We start from the raw sequence: 14,303 nt of genomic DNA, 5'->3' as shown, positions 1-14,303 counted from the left end.
CTTCCTTCCCGCATACTGACCCTGACTTTGGCTACCCCCTTGGCCTTGATTGACAGAAGACGACTGGCCGATGCTGCGATTGCTATAGTTGTCTGGCCTTTTCGGAGTCTGACCCGCACTAGATGCTTTGTCGTAATCGTTCCACTTCCGCTTGTTATCATTAGCGGACGCAGTGGCAGTGGGTGCAGCAGTAGTAGTGGTTGAAACACGCGGTGGTAACGAGTTACTCTCTACTTCTTGATCCACAATCTTGTGGGTCAAACGGACAATCTGTGTCAAATCATTGAGATGTGCTGCTGTAACCAGACTTTTCACACGCGGAGGCAGCCCCTTGATAAACAACTCGATCCTCCGAGACATGGGCCGTGACAAGTTCGGACACATGTCAGCCAATTCATACGATCGCTTCACATATGCCTCGACTTCAGATCCTACCATCTTCAAGTAATAATACTCGTTTTCCAACTTCTGGACCTCATCCCGAGGACAATACTCCTCCCTGATTAGTTCTTTAAAGTCATCCCAAGTCGTGGCATTCGCTGCCTCGATGCCCAACAACTGCACCTGGGCATTCCACCAAGTTAGGGCACCATCCGCCAGGGTACCCGCAACATATTTCACCCTGTCCCCAGCGGGACAGTTACAGATAGCAAACACGGACTCTGCTTTCTCAAACCATCTCAGAAGCCCCACGGCCCCTTCAGTCCCGGTGAAGGTCTGTGGCTTACAGTCCATAAACATTTTGAACGTACACGCAGGCTGGTTGGGTTGAGGTTGCACTTGCTGACCTAAAGGATGAAAGGAAGCACATTATAGAAGTGAAAAGACGTGTACGCGATATAAGAGTAGGGAGTACTTGGTTCATTCCGTACCAGCTTGATAGGCTGCTAAAGCCTCAGCCACACGGGTGTTGATTAGATCAGTCAACTCAGCCTGAGTCATGTTGATGTTGCCACGTCCGTGTCCCCGTCCACTCATGATTCTATAGTTGGAAATGGACCGATTCAGGAAATCGAAACGAGATGGAAGTCAAGTATCATACTGATATCTACGTACTACCAAGTTCACACATAGTAAGGCAGAATTCTTCTCACGCTCGATAAGCCTCACTGGGACTTGCATGCACCCCACGTTATTATTAAGTGTGCACCCATAATAATAAGGCAATTTGCATGCTTATCTCAGTGCCTCTTATCTTGCGCTCGAAGTTTCCCCCGTTCAAACAACACAACGGATGGTATCACAGGTCTATGATTCACATGGGTCGAAGAGTAGTGTCACATTATCAAGTCGCTATGGTGTTTAATGTTTCAGTTCGTATATGTTGTGAGTGTGTGACTGCTAAGCAAATAATGTATAAAGTGAGAGAGACGAACCTTGCAATCGGGAGCTGAGTGTCATGATCGATTTTCGAAGGTGTTCGGTTATAGTCTGGTTTTACAAAACGTTTTAAAACCTAGTTCACTATAACCAGTGGCTCTGATACCAAACTGTAACACCCCCAAAATACCACCTGCGGGAACTCCGCGAGGCGTGTTACGCATCAGAGTCTGAGCCACCAATCACATTGAACCAACGATAAATATTTAAATAAAACATGTCGTTAATTACCAATAGAAAATGTCAAACATAATATTAATTCCCAAGAGTTGTATAGCGGAAGCATGTTGTAAATCGTTTAACAACTGTTTCATAATAATACTCAATACCAATGTATCGAATATAGGTTAATCCAAGAGCCTCGATCCATGACCACTCCAGCACTCCAGATAGCAAGTCCATATCACGAATTCTAACGACCTGCAAGCATGCAGACAAGTGTGTCAGACGACGCTGGTGAGTTCAAAGTTTTATTTACGTGTGATGTTACCAAATGTCTGTTAAGCCGATTCGACGTCATGATATGATGTTGCTTATAACATGCTAGATACCCTAGGGAGTGTGCCCATATGTATCCGGGGAGTGTGCCCCTTAATAACCTGGAAGTGTCCAGACCCCAATGCCCCTAACCAAGCATTGGTAATGATGCCCAGATAATTATTGATTCCATGTTCAATAATCAAAACCCAATTTAAATGTTTACCCAAGGTTCCCTTCCAATGTTTACTAGTTGTCCCAAACCACCGGGACGCATGCTTGAGAAAGGCAGTGAACTCACCTTGGTTTGCTCGGTAAGATATACAAAAGGTTCTTGAATTAAGGGTGGTTAACCACGTCCTAACAGGGTTACCATACAAGTCAGGTTAGGCTCAAGTAAGGCACGTACGGTTACACAGAGTTAACACGTTACAAACACGTACAGATCATGGCAACACTTAACAGTCAAGCAATACAAGTTAACAGTCATAACCTACCCAACTTGTACGATTTAAATAAGCCCATAGTTCCTGGCCCAACATGTTGTGCGATCCACAACATAAACCGGCCCAACATATAATTAAGCCCATCATAAAAATACCCGGCCCAGCTAATAACATGTAAATGCTTTGTGCGATCCAACAGCCTTGTACGATACAAATAGTTGTGCGATCCGAACAGTTGTGTGATTATGATTTGGGCTGTTCGGCCCAAATGACGTATCAAGTTCACTATCAGTGTGTGGCCCAACATCTTGTGCGATCAGCACCCGCTTGTGCGATCCACAAGATGTTGTGCGATCATGCTTAACTAAATCATCTTGTGCGTCCGGCTTGTGCGACCAGATCAGGTCTTGTATGACCTGACCTTGTGCGACCGACTGACTTGTATGATTGGGGCTCTTGTGCGATCAAAGCCCCTTGTGCGATCCGTTTAAACATCCGATAATCTTGTTATTCGGTTACAATTACAATCAATTCGTTTGACCCAACTGACAGTTTCCAAACTTATCATTTATCAATTAACAACTTCTATTCTAGCAATGATCGATCAAAACAGGTTGTTACAACCAATTCACATAAACCCTAATCAAAGCATGAACACTAAGCTATCGATTCACATGAACATGTGGCCGATTATATCAACATAACCCGATACACTAGCATATCAACAAGCTAACAATCCGAATCATATAACATAACAACTGATTATCATCTATTCGGTTCTTAATTGTAACATCTGATTCACTTAAACATACTCACATAAACATCATTGTTCATCATCTAAGCAACACTTAATCATTAAATGGAATCATAACATCAACTAATAATGAAACACTAACCGGTTAAGAAACACTAACCGGTTAAGAAAAGAGAATGATCCGAACAAGGGACTGATCTTCGATGGAACGGGTGTACTTGCCGTCGGGTTCCAAAGCAAAACGAGAGAGAGAAAGAGAAGAAGTTTAGGGTTTCGTGTGTGTGTTGTGCTTTGCAACAAATGAGGAACAACTCCCTCATGGTGTGTGTTGTACGAATAAGGGAGGTGGGCCGGACCCCTCAATGGGCCGCCCTTAGGATCCGATTACAAGGATGTGGCCCAAATGGCCTTGTGCGTTCAAGTAAGTGTTGTGGGTTCGTGAGTCTTGCGCGGTCGGATCATGTTGTGCGTTTGGGCCATTCTATACATACATACATTACATTACACAAAACATAACATCATAACGTTTAATAATCATAATAGTTCACATAAGCACATATCGTTATACAAGGTAGGTTCGAATTAAGAGTTGTCACAACAGACAAAATAACTCAAATCAAGGAAAGATTGAAGACAGCTAGAGATCGTCAGAAGAGCTATGCAGACAATCGCCGCAAGCCGTTAGAATTCCAAGTCGGAGACAAAGTACTACTAAAGGTATCTCCTTGGAAAGGAGTAGTACGATTTGGTAAGAAAGGAAAACTGAGTCCAAGATATGTTGGACCATTCCCAGTAATCCAACGAATAGGACCAGTAGCTTATCGTTTACAACTACCAGAAGAGTTAGCTGGAGTACATGATGTGTTTCATGTATCCAATCTCAAGAAATGTCTATCAGACGAATCCCTGGTAGTACCTCTTCAAGATATAGAGGTAAATGAAAAGCTGAAATTTGTAGAGAAACCCCTACAAATAGAAGATCGGAAGATTAAGTTTCTCAAACACAAACGACTAGTGCTAGTAAAAGTCAAATGGGAATCCAAGAGAAGACCAGAATATACTTGGGAACTGGAATCAGAGATGAAGCGAAAGTACCCTCATCTATTTCAGTAAATCTCGAGGACGAGATTTTTCTTAAGGTGGGGAGGATGTAACAACTGCCACTAAAATCAATAGTTAGGACAATAATTAGTCAATAAGAAAACCCTAATTGAGACACCCAAGTAAATCTGCACTAGCCCTAAAATTTTCAGAATGATCAAAATCAGGATCAGGGCCCCTAAAACTCGAGGGGGGCAAACCCTAGTTGATAATAATCTAAAATAAAACGTTGCACACTTCTGATTGGCCAATTGTTTTGATTCACCCAAGCTAGTCCCGAGCCTAGGCAGCCTATATTTAGACTGCTTAGCTTACGGACCGTAAAGGGTTAGGCTTATGGTCCGTAAGGAAGTCCCAAAACTTGCTATAAATAGCCGACATTGGCACTTAGCTTCTGGTGTTAAAACGTTGCACAAACCTTCTGTGAACGTTGAGTTATTCCGAAATCAGTCTAAACACACACACGATCACGAGGTGCTGCCGCAATCAGGGTAATAACTCGATCGCTATTACGATTCAACGTCCGATTGATTATAACTATCCAACGATTGTCCGAGTGCTGCTTACATTGAGCTTGTACTTTGTTATTCATTGTGATTTCAACTTGAATATTTGAGTGCTGTTCGAATTCGGACTATGCTCTGTCATTCGTTGTGAATCCATTGGATTATTAAGTATCGCACTTGATAATAGTTGTGAGGGTTTAATCTCGTGAATTGACGTAACTGCTGAATTAGTTACTAATCCCGTTTGTGTGTGCATTGTTATTTAAATTAGGTTAACAGGCTAATCAGTAAAGCTTATACTCTGCTCGTAAATCTGCAAAGTGAGTCATTCTCTTTTTATCAACTCTTTTACAAAACTCCAAGTTATTTTCAAAGTTATAATTACAGGGATTAAGTCTATGTAATCACCAAATTACAGCCGGTATGTGGGGTTTTGTATACATTACTTATTTCCCGTCACACTTGGACAAACGGGTGGCCAAGGGGTGATCTGACCACAGTCACAGACACCATTGGACAAATGGGCTAGCCAATGGATGGTCGAGTGACAAATACTGTGGGTAGTTGGTTTGATATCAGAAACATTGTAATTCCCCTTAATACTGTAGATTATAACCAATGTGTCGTTTTCAGTAAACTGAATGATTCACTCAGTATTTCCCCGCTAACAAAACCTTTTTCAAACATGTTTCAGGTGATCTGGTATGAGCAAAGAAAAGTGCCGTGGAGCACTCTCAGCTTAGAAAAGTGGCTCAATGTAAATAAATAAATGAACATGTTTTGAAAATAAAGATTTCCCTGAAAAATCACATTATTGTAAATTTCGGGAATTTATCCCTAAGTTATGAAACGAGCAGTTTAAATTATTGAAAGATCCTGTTTTAAAAAGACTTCCGTTGTCGCCTAAATTAAGTACCACGGGATTCCTGTCCCGCGGCTCCTGAAACGGGTCAAACCGGGTCGGGGGCCGTGACAGTGGTGGATGCCATAAAAATCTGTTCCGGTCCTCTCGTAAACTCTCCTAATCGACACCGAATCGCACCTCTAGTAAACCGTCCCATTTTTTATCACACCAACCCCCTAAAAACCTGTTCTGGTACTACATAAATGGCATCGTATAGTGAAGCTCTAGCGCAGGTGGTCGGAGATTCTTGAACAGGGTGGTGGTGGTGGGGTGGACGGCAACGGTGGATGGTGGTGTGGGTAGGTAGTCGTCGGCGGTTCATGAATAGAGTTGGTTGGTGGTGGTGTGTGGTGGATGGTGGTGGACTGGGGTGGGTAGTGGTGGTGGTAAGTGAGAGAGAGACGGGGATGAAAAGATTTTTTTAAAGTAATTAGTAATAAGACCAAATTGCCATTGAGTGATCAGATTTAACTGAAAATATAAACCGGGTTAGGTCTAAAGAACATAACGTGCAAGATTTTAAAACATAAAGTACAAAATTCATCAATTTTGAACATAAAGGACACCGCCTGAAAATGGTATAAAGATAAAGGACAATCTTGAAATTCACTCAATATAAAACTATAATTCGTATTTAAAAAGAAAAGGGTAAATTACTTTTTAAGTCCCTGTGTTTTATGGGTTTTAACTAGTTGAGTTCAAAAGCAAAAAGTTTAACGACCTGAGTCCCCATAAGCATTTTCTTTAACCATTTGAGTCCAAATTTCTAACCCAGTTAGAATTTTATTGTTAAGTTTTGTTAAATGACCAAATTACCCCTATAAAATACATGTGATGGAAAGCACCATTGAATCAAATAAAAGGTATGCAAGATTCATATCAACAGAAACATGATCATTCATATGCTCTTTAAAAACAAGAAAATTACTATAAAACATAAAAATTCATACAACAGCAACATGATCATTCGTAGCAAGGAGAGAACATAAGGATGCACAAAATTTTCCGACGAGTTAAACGCCACCACTTTCGCTTTCATCGGACTGAAACTTTTTGTGGTCTGCCTGGGTCGTTTGAACTTTTTGTCGGAAAGTCGGTTTACTTTGCCATCGACATGGAGAGTGTCCATTGGCGATCTGAAAACAGTGAAACCTGGCACGGCGGATCATCTAACACCACCAGAACCCATCCCTGCTCTCCCTTGTTTTTGTGATTGAACCGAAAAGAATAAAAATTAGAACTCTGTTGCACCAACTGGTAGTAAAAAAACATGATCAGATGTTGTTGTGATTGAACCTAAAAGAATAAAAATTGGGTTATGATTAGCTGAAAAGTAGTGGGTTGGTTAATGATGGGAAATGACCATTGCTCAGTCGGTTAATGTAAAAGAGGAGAAAGGATTGAACGACTGTGGTTACAAAAGGATTGAACGGCTGTTGTTACACACAGCAGATTTGGAACAACAGCCACCATGGAGCCCTTTCCCATTGGCGAAGCTCCCCCCCCCCCCCCCCCCATTTTTCCGAAACCGGGGGGTGGGGGGAAACGTATATATCTAAAAAATTTCTATACGAAAGTACTATTCATAACACTACGCGCCGGAAAGTTCGGTGGGTCGGACGCCCCCTCGGACTAAGCCTAAGCTGCGCCCCTGCCCTTTCCAATCCGTTCCAGTTCAATCTGAAACGATGTTTACGAAACTGAGCGACAAATAGAAAAACGTCGGAAGTGAAACACCATTGTTTGGTTATGAAGATGATAGTGAGGTTGTTATGGAAATTGGAATTTGAGTTGAATATGGTTGAAAAGATGTCTGGGTTTGTTGATCCATTTGGTGAAGATGATGATATGATTTTTAAATAATAATAATAATAATAATAATAATAATAATAATAATAATAATAAATAATAATAATTATTATTGTTATTTATTATTATATATTCTTTTTCTTCTTATTATTATTATTATATTCTTTTTCTTTTTAAGTCTCTGTATTTTATGTGTTTTATAGGGGTAATTTGGTCATTTAACAAAACTTAACAACAAAATTCTAACTAGGTTAGAAATTTGGACTCAAACGGTTAAAGAAAATGTTTATGGGGACTCAGGTCGTTAAACTTTTTACTTTTAAACTCAACTAGTTAAAATCCATAAAATACATGGACTCAAAAAATAATTTATCAAAAAAAAAAAAAAAAAAAAACAGCATGACACCAATAAAACTGATATGACACTCTTTCTCAATTATATGACAGTCAAAACTTGAGATTAAACTATAGATCAAATTCCCTTGGCAGGCAGGAGAGGAGACCTAACTTCCTATATAAAATTTTAATTTCGAATCTTGATCTTGAAGATGTTATATATAAATCATAAATGAAAGTATCCTGGTGGCATTAGAATAAACGTGACATGTGGACTATGTGTGGGTGGGTCTTCGTGTCAATAGTAGGCGAGTAGTCATCCATCCGCTACCATATTACTTACCTCTCTCTTCCGATCACAAAAATCAACAATCACCCATGGCAGGTCGAGATATTCTCCACAAGATGAAGGTAACAACTCAAATCATTCATTCCTTGTTTCATTCTCTCTTTTCACATGCAATTTTAGTCCTAATCAACTTGATTCATTTGTACTTGATATATATACTTTCCCATTTTCTCAACGTTCTGTCTAATCTAATCAACTGTTTTGTATGATATTTGCAACTTTTTTCATATACGATTAGTCAGTTTGATAAGCTTTAGAATAGGATGGTTTAGTTGCACCATACGTGTTTGAGATTGGATAATGGTGTGTTTCTATACTGGCGGTATAAATGAGCCAAGTTGAGCCCGGCTCGTTTTAGGCTTGAGTTCGGCTCATTTAACTTAGCTCTCGGCTCATTCAAAGCTTCATTTCTAAACCTCGAGCTCAACTCATTTAGAGCTTCGTTTCTAAACCGCTTGGCTCGTCTATTATTTATTGTTTATTCAATTGTTTTATTAAATATTTTTTAACACGTATTAATGTTATAGTTATACCTTACAACTTTGTATAATGTATAAGTTGTAACTTCCTATAATGTATAACTAGAATTACCCTATATATCATGTTAGATGAAAGGCAAATGTTTCTCACATGACCACGAGCCTATGTGTAATACCGAGAAAAAAAAACTAAGTCGATCTCTGACTCACACGTTGCGACAAATCTATCAAACGGGAAAAATAGACGCGTTGCGATTGACATGTCAAACAAAAAAAGTAGATGAAAAAACGTTGAACCCCACACGCACGTTGCGGCGTGTTAACTCGGAAATTTAGAACGAAACATTAAATGAAGAACTTATGAAAGATGAAAAGTATATAAGAGACTAAAGTTGAAAGTAAAAAAAAATGTTGAGATTAAATTGCAAAAGATGAAAAGGTTTGGGTTGAAAGTAAAAAAAATTAAAGGGGTTAAATTGCAAAAGATGAAAACTTTTGAATTAGAAGTGAAAATCAAAGGGGTTAAAATACCAAAGATTGAAACTTTGTTAAATTGCTAAAGATTGAAACTTTAAAGTTAAAAAAGAAATCAATTTCACATTATGAAAACAAAAGAGATAAATAGATTTAGTTAAATTGATGTTTATTATATTATGGGGAGGGTTATCTTGAGAACGCTAAATATTGCAAGAACCGTGAGAACGAATGAGAAAAACAATCAAAACCAATTTTTTTAATACAAACCTTATTCTAATTAAAATACATCATCAAAAAAGAATTCACATCATCAAATAATTCATTTTTCCTCTCAAAATCACTCTTACTAGATTTTTTACACATGTGTAAATATAACAAATTTACACATGGGTAAATGACAAACTTACACATGTGTAAATTTTCGTTATTTACGAATTCATGTAAATTTAAACGTGTAAATTTAATTTCTAACATTGTATTCGAATAATAATAAGTGAAAAAAATTTGAATTTGAATTGTTTTTGACCAAGTTCTCGTGGTTTTTTTTATTTGTTCCCACGGTTCTCGCGATATTTAGCGTTCTCATTTACACCCTCGCCTATTATTATTATTATTATTTAATAAAAGAGATAAGTAAAAAAAAATAAGGGTGAGAAATTACCAGAGAATGACACGTGTCCAAAAAGGATTTGTGTTTATTAGTATAGAAAGATATATCTTAATTAACTTAATTAATTTATCATCATTTTGTATATAGTGATAATTATCATATAAATATGTATTTTATATTTTTATTTTAACGGCAAATTTCTTTTAAATCGGTCTATGGACTTGAATCCAAAACTTCTCCCTCCCAAGGTGTTTAAAGACTTTGTCTTTGCCAACAGATCACCATCCAATTGGTAATATGTATTTAATATATTAAATGAGAATTACATAAATAAAAAGCTCGTTTAAGCTCGCTCGATATGTGAAGCATGAGCTCGAACTCGTTTGTTAAACAAGCCTAATAGAAGCTCGTTTAAGCTTGGCTTGGCTTATTACTTCACACAATCACACCCTGGTTTCGAGATTAAAACCGCCATTTCTTAAACAGGAAAAGGTTTGTCTATCATCAACAACATCGTCAGCATCTTCAGCTGAAACTGGAAAAGGAAAGAGCAAGATTTCGAAACATGTAACACACGGGTATCATTTAGTTAAGGGAAAATCACACCATGATATGGAAGATTATGTATTCGCAGAGTTCAAAAACGTTGATGATAACGAGCTTGGATTGTTTGCTATATTTGACGGTCACTTAAGTCATGAAGTTCCTGATTATCTCCGTTCGCATTTATTCGAAAACATTTTAAACGAGGCAAGACCCTTTTTACCCTTCTCATAATGTCAAACATGTAATCAGATTGTATCATTCTTACCTTCTTTGTTTGCCTGCAAGCAGCCTGATTTCTGGAGGAAAACCGAGGATGCAATCAGACGGGCGTATCGTGTAACTGATAAAACAATCCTGGATAAAGCAGTTGATTTAGGTAAAGGAGGTTCAACTGCAGTTACTGCCATTTTAATAAACTGTAAAAAGCTTGTAGTCGCGAATGTTGGCGATTCACGGGCTGTGATATGCAAAAACGGTGTGGCGAAACAGTTATCAGTTGACCATGAACCTAGTAAGGAAAAAGAGCTAGTTGAGAACAGAGGAGGTTTTGTATCCAGAATGCCAGGTAGACCCTTAAACCCTTAACCCTACACCCTAAATCAGATATCACAGCCAATTATAATTTTATGATAGGTGATGTGCCACGTGTTGACGGGCAGTTGGCGGTAGCAAGAGCTTTTGGTGACAAGAACTTGAAGGAGCACCTGAGTTCTGAACCGGATGTATATATGGAGATGATAGATGATGACACCGAGTTCATAATATTGGCAAGCGATGGCGTGTGGAAGGTTTTTCTCATAAAAAACTTGAAGACGTGTTTCTTTTTTTTTTTTTGTTTTTTTTTAAATCATAATGTCGGGTTTGTTTGTTTGTTTAGGTTATGTCGAATCAGGAGGCTGTGGATTGCATCAAGAATGTGAAGGATGCAAAGGCAGCTGCAAAGCGACTGACCGAAGAGGCACTGGCAAAGAAGAGTAGTGATGATATATCCTGCATTGTTGTAAGCTTCTTTTGATATCTTTTACTTTCACAACTTTTCGGTGTAGGTTTAGATATGTTGTATACTTTTATGGTGTATCTTTCTTAAACACACTAAGATAAAAAAAAAATATGTTAAATAAGTAGGCTTTGACCATATCTTTATATGAAACATATTTAATAAAAGATGTGTATGTCATTGTGGAAACGAAGATTGAAGTTCGACTCATTAGATGACACGACACAACACAATACATGTTTGGTTCTATGGTCGATTTTACAACACAGTCGTGTATTGACCATGCTATTTATGTGCATAATGCTTACTTTCCTTTAATACGTGATTTTTCCCAACCCTACACAAGACCGTGCATTATTCCTCCTAACACATCTGTTATTTAAAGAATTCCTGGCGTCTATAATTTATAGGGATCATAAATATCGTTCACCAAAAATGTATTAGATGTGAAAGTTGATGGAAATTGAAGATGTTAAAAATGAAGATATTAGACAAAAGACTTGTCTAAACTATATATGATCCGGATGATTGGCGAAATCAGTAAAAGATTCATTTTACAAGTTACGTGACCACCTAGAAAAGATTCATAGGATAAGTTATGTGACCAACAAGAAGAAAACAAAAAACTATTTAAAAATTTATCAAGTAAAATGCACGGATAGTCCCTGTGGTTTGGTGAAATTTCACCTTTAGTCCCAAGCTTTTTAAAATTACACTCTTAGTCCCTGTGGTTTGACAATTTGTTACTCGGATAGTCCCCAAAGCGGATGGAGGTTAGTTTTTCTGGTTAAGTGGGTGTGAAATGACAAGGAGTCAAGGACTATCCAAGTAACAACTTGTCAAACCACGGGGACTATCTGAGTAACAACTTGTCAAACCACAGGGACTATCCGAGTAACCTTCTTCCGCTTTAGGGACTATCAGAGTAACAACCTGTCAAACCACAGGGACTGCCTGAGTAACAACTTGTCAAACCACAGGGACTATCCGAGTAACCTTCATCCGCTTTAGCGACTATCAGAGTAACAACCTGTCAAACCACAGGGACTAAGAGTGTAATTCTGAAAAATTTGGGATTAAAGATGAAATTTTACCAAACCAAGGGACTATCCGTGTATTTTACTCAAATTTATTGGGTAAGTATTGTGACCACCAAGAACAAAACAAAAATTATTTTGTCTCAAAATCATTTTTTTTGAACAGCGGGCAAAATTTATTGATCTTATAAGAAATCAAGAAAAAATTATTGGATAAGGGTTGTCTCTCTCTCTCTTTTTTTATTTTTTTCTAAATGATGAACTTCATTAGGGTGGACGGGGTGTACGCGGGGAGTGGGTGCGGTGAGGGTTGTCCCCGATCGGGAACACCGCCGCCATCAATGCGGGGACCCGAATCGGGGGGTGGTTTAGGCATGGAGTCACCGAGTGAATTTGCACGAGAAAAGAGGAACGGTCAAAAAGCAACGGTCCGATTTAAAAAAAAAAAATTCACTTTTTTTAAACTTATATAAATAACCATCTCATTCACTCCATTTTTTTATACTCAAACCATATCATTCTCACACATTTTTATACTCTCCAACCACACCCACTTCACTTTTTATTTTTTATACTCTCAAACCACACCCCCTTCACACCGAGCAATGGAGAACCAACCCCGCGAGGCCAAGAAAAAAACTAAGGGACGGGTCTCGAAACCGTCTCGTGATGGTTCGAGCGGTGCAAATGCTCAACCACAACCCCCTTTCGGATACACTTCACAACCCCCGCTTTTTTCCAACAACCTTCACACCCCTCGTTTTACAACACCCAACAACCCAATTTCGGCTATTTTCAAAATTTGTTATCAATGGACGCTCCTCCTCAATCCCCCGCCTTCGACCCATATGGTTTTCCTTCCCCACAAGTTCCATCTACACGAGGAAATGTCGAACGTCCTCTACCTGTTTACGACGACGAGGACGATGAGGTAGTGCCCGAAACTCAAAATTTGGGCGACGAGGACGAGGACGATGAATATAATGTGGATGAAGACGCGGGCAACGAAGAAGATGATGCTCGGGATAAAAAGGGGAAAATGGTGAGCGAAAAATGGACAAAGGACCAAGAACAAGCGTTGGCGAAGGCGTGGGTACATTGTTCTACCAACAAAAAAAAGGGCAATCAACAAAACCGGGAAAGTTTTTGGCGTAAGATTTTAGAGCATTTTAACAAAACTGTCGGTGGAAGTAACCGGACCGTTCATCAAGTACGGTCTAAATGGAACCCGATGATGACGAAAATAAACTTTTTCAACGGCCTATACCAACAAGCGGTAAAAATTATATTTTTTAACATTGTATATTTTTAATTTTTTTTTCTAAGTTCATATTTTTTTATAACATGTAGGATCGCACACGAGGAAGCGGATGTAAGGATCTTGACGTGATGAAAGTCGTGTTAAAAGAATTTAAAGATAGATTTCCGAACGGTTTTCAACACATCAAGGCGTGGGAGGTCGTTCGAAGACACGAGAAATGGGCCCAAGTCCCATTGATGGGTGAGGAAGGTGAAGGTTCGGCACATAAAAGAAAGCCCGTTGACGTGGACCCTTCGATACCGGATATGAACGAAGACCCCTCGCCACAAAGACCACAACGGCGAGACAAGCGTCAAGCTACATCGTCCGAGGGAAGCTCGGCCGAGTTGGCGGCACAATTCAAAGTGTACACCGCCATGAAAGAAGCGAAGCAAGCGGTAGAATTGGAGGCGATCGAATTGAGGAAAAAAAGAGAGTCGGAGGCTCGCGAGCTCATATCGGAACAACGCGAGACGATGAAAAACTACAATTACGATCGAGATATGAAAACATTCCTTAAGCCGCACGACGATGTTCCGCCAAGTATGTTGCCGTTCATCCTCGCCCGAAAGCGCGAAATCGCTAACAAGTACGGGTGGCCATGCGATTTCTAAAATTTTAATTTTCTAGTTTTAATGTAATTTTTATTTTCTACTTTGAATGTGTTTTTTATTTTCTAGTTTGAATGTATTTTTTTTAAATTTAATGAAATGTCTTTTATTTAATTTATAAACATGCATAATTTTACAAAAAAAAAAAAAAAAAAAAAAAATCGAACTCACCTAAGAGGGGAGT

General features: G+C 38.9%; 2 protein-coding genes across 2 annotated transcripts; both read left to right on the top strand.

Annotated features, from left to right (window-relative positions):
* The first annotated feature begins 7,915 nt into the window (after nucleotides 1-7,915).
* LOC110885713 (probable protein phosphatase 2C 39) lies at nucleotides 7,916-11,360 on the top strand. Its single transcript, XM_022133421.2, has 5 exons — nucleotides 7,916-8,124; nucleotides 10,115-10,378; nucleotides 10,463-10,739; nucleotides 10,808-10,962; nucleotides 11,052-11,360. Exons 1-5 carry the CDS (start codon nucleotides 8,092-8,094, stop codon nucleotides 11,187-11,189), a joined length of 867 nt encoding a protein of 288 aa, XP_021989113.1. The 5' UTR covers nucleotides 7,916-8,091; the 3' UTR covers nucleotides 11,190-11,360.
* A 1,626-nt stretch (nucleotides 11,361-12,986) lies between these two features.
* On the top strand, nucleotides 12,987-14,226 carry LOC118483100 (glutathione S-transferase T3-like). The gene is made up of 2 exons (XM_035978657.1): nucleotides 12,987-13,484; nucleotides 13,559-14,226. Exons 1-2 carry the CDS (start codon nucleotides 13,020-13,022, stop codon nucleotides 14,120-14,122), a joined length of 1,029 nt encoding a protein of 342 aa, XP_035834550.1. The 5' UTR covers nucleotides 12,987-13,019; the 3' UTR covers nucleotides 14,123-14,226.
* The last annotated feature ends 77 nt before the right edge of the window (nucleotides 14,227-14,303 follow it).

Source organism: Helianthus annuus, chromosome 10 (assembly GCF_002127325.2).
Source record: "Helianthus annuus cultivar XRQ/B chromosome 10, HanXRQr2.0-SUNRISE, whole genome shotgun sequence".
Lineage (NCBI taxonomy): Eukaryota > Viridiplantae > Streptophyta > Magnoliopsida > Asterales > Asteraceae > Helianthus > Helianthus annuus.
The sequence above is the reverse complement of the archived record's forward strand: the minus strand, read 5'-3'. Positions and strand labels throughout refer to the sequence as shown.

What these genes read in the sequence shown, in the direction of transcription:
- LOC110885713 (XM_022133421.2), top strand. Translation starts at nt 8,092, where the DNA reads ATGGCAGGTCGAGATATTCTCCACAAGATGAAG. An exon ending in ATATTCTCCACAAGATGAAG is followed by an intron (nt 8,125 to 10,114) that starts GTAACAACTCAA and finishes TTTCTTAAACAG; the next exon opens with GAAAAGGTTTGTCTATCATC. An exon ending in TTTTGTATCCAGAATGCCAG is followed by an intron (nt 10,740 to 10,807) that starts GTAGACCCTTAA and finishes ATTTTATGATAG; the next exon opens with GTGATGTGCCACGTGTTGAC.
- LOC118483100 (XM_035978657.1), top strand. Translation starts at nt 13,020, where the DNA reads ATGGACGCTCCTCCTCAATCCCCCGCCTTCGACCCATATGGTTTTCCT. An exon ending in ACGGCCTATACCAACAAGCG is followed by an intron (nt 13,485 to 13,558) that starts GTAAAAATTATA and finishes TATAACATGTAG; the next exon opens with GATCGCACACGAGGAAGCGG.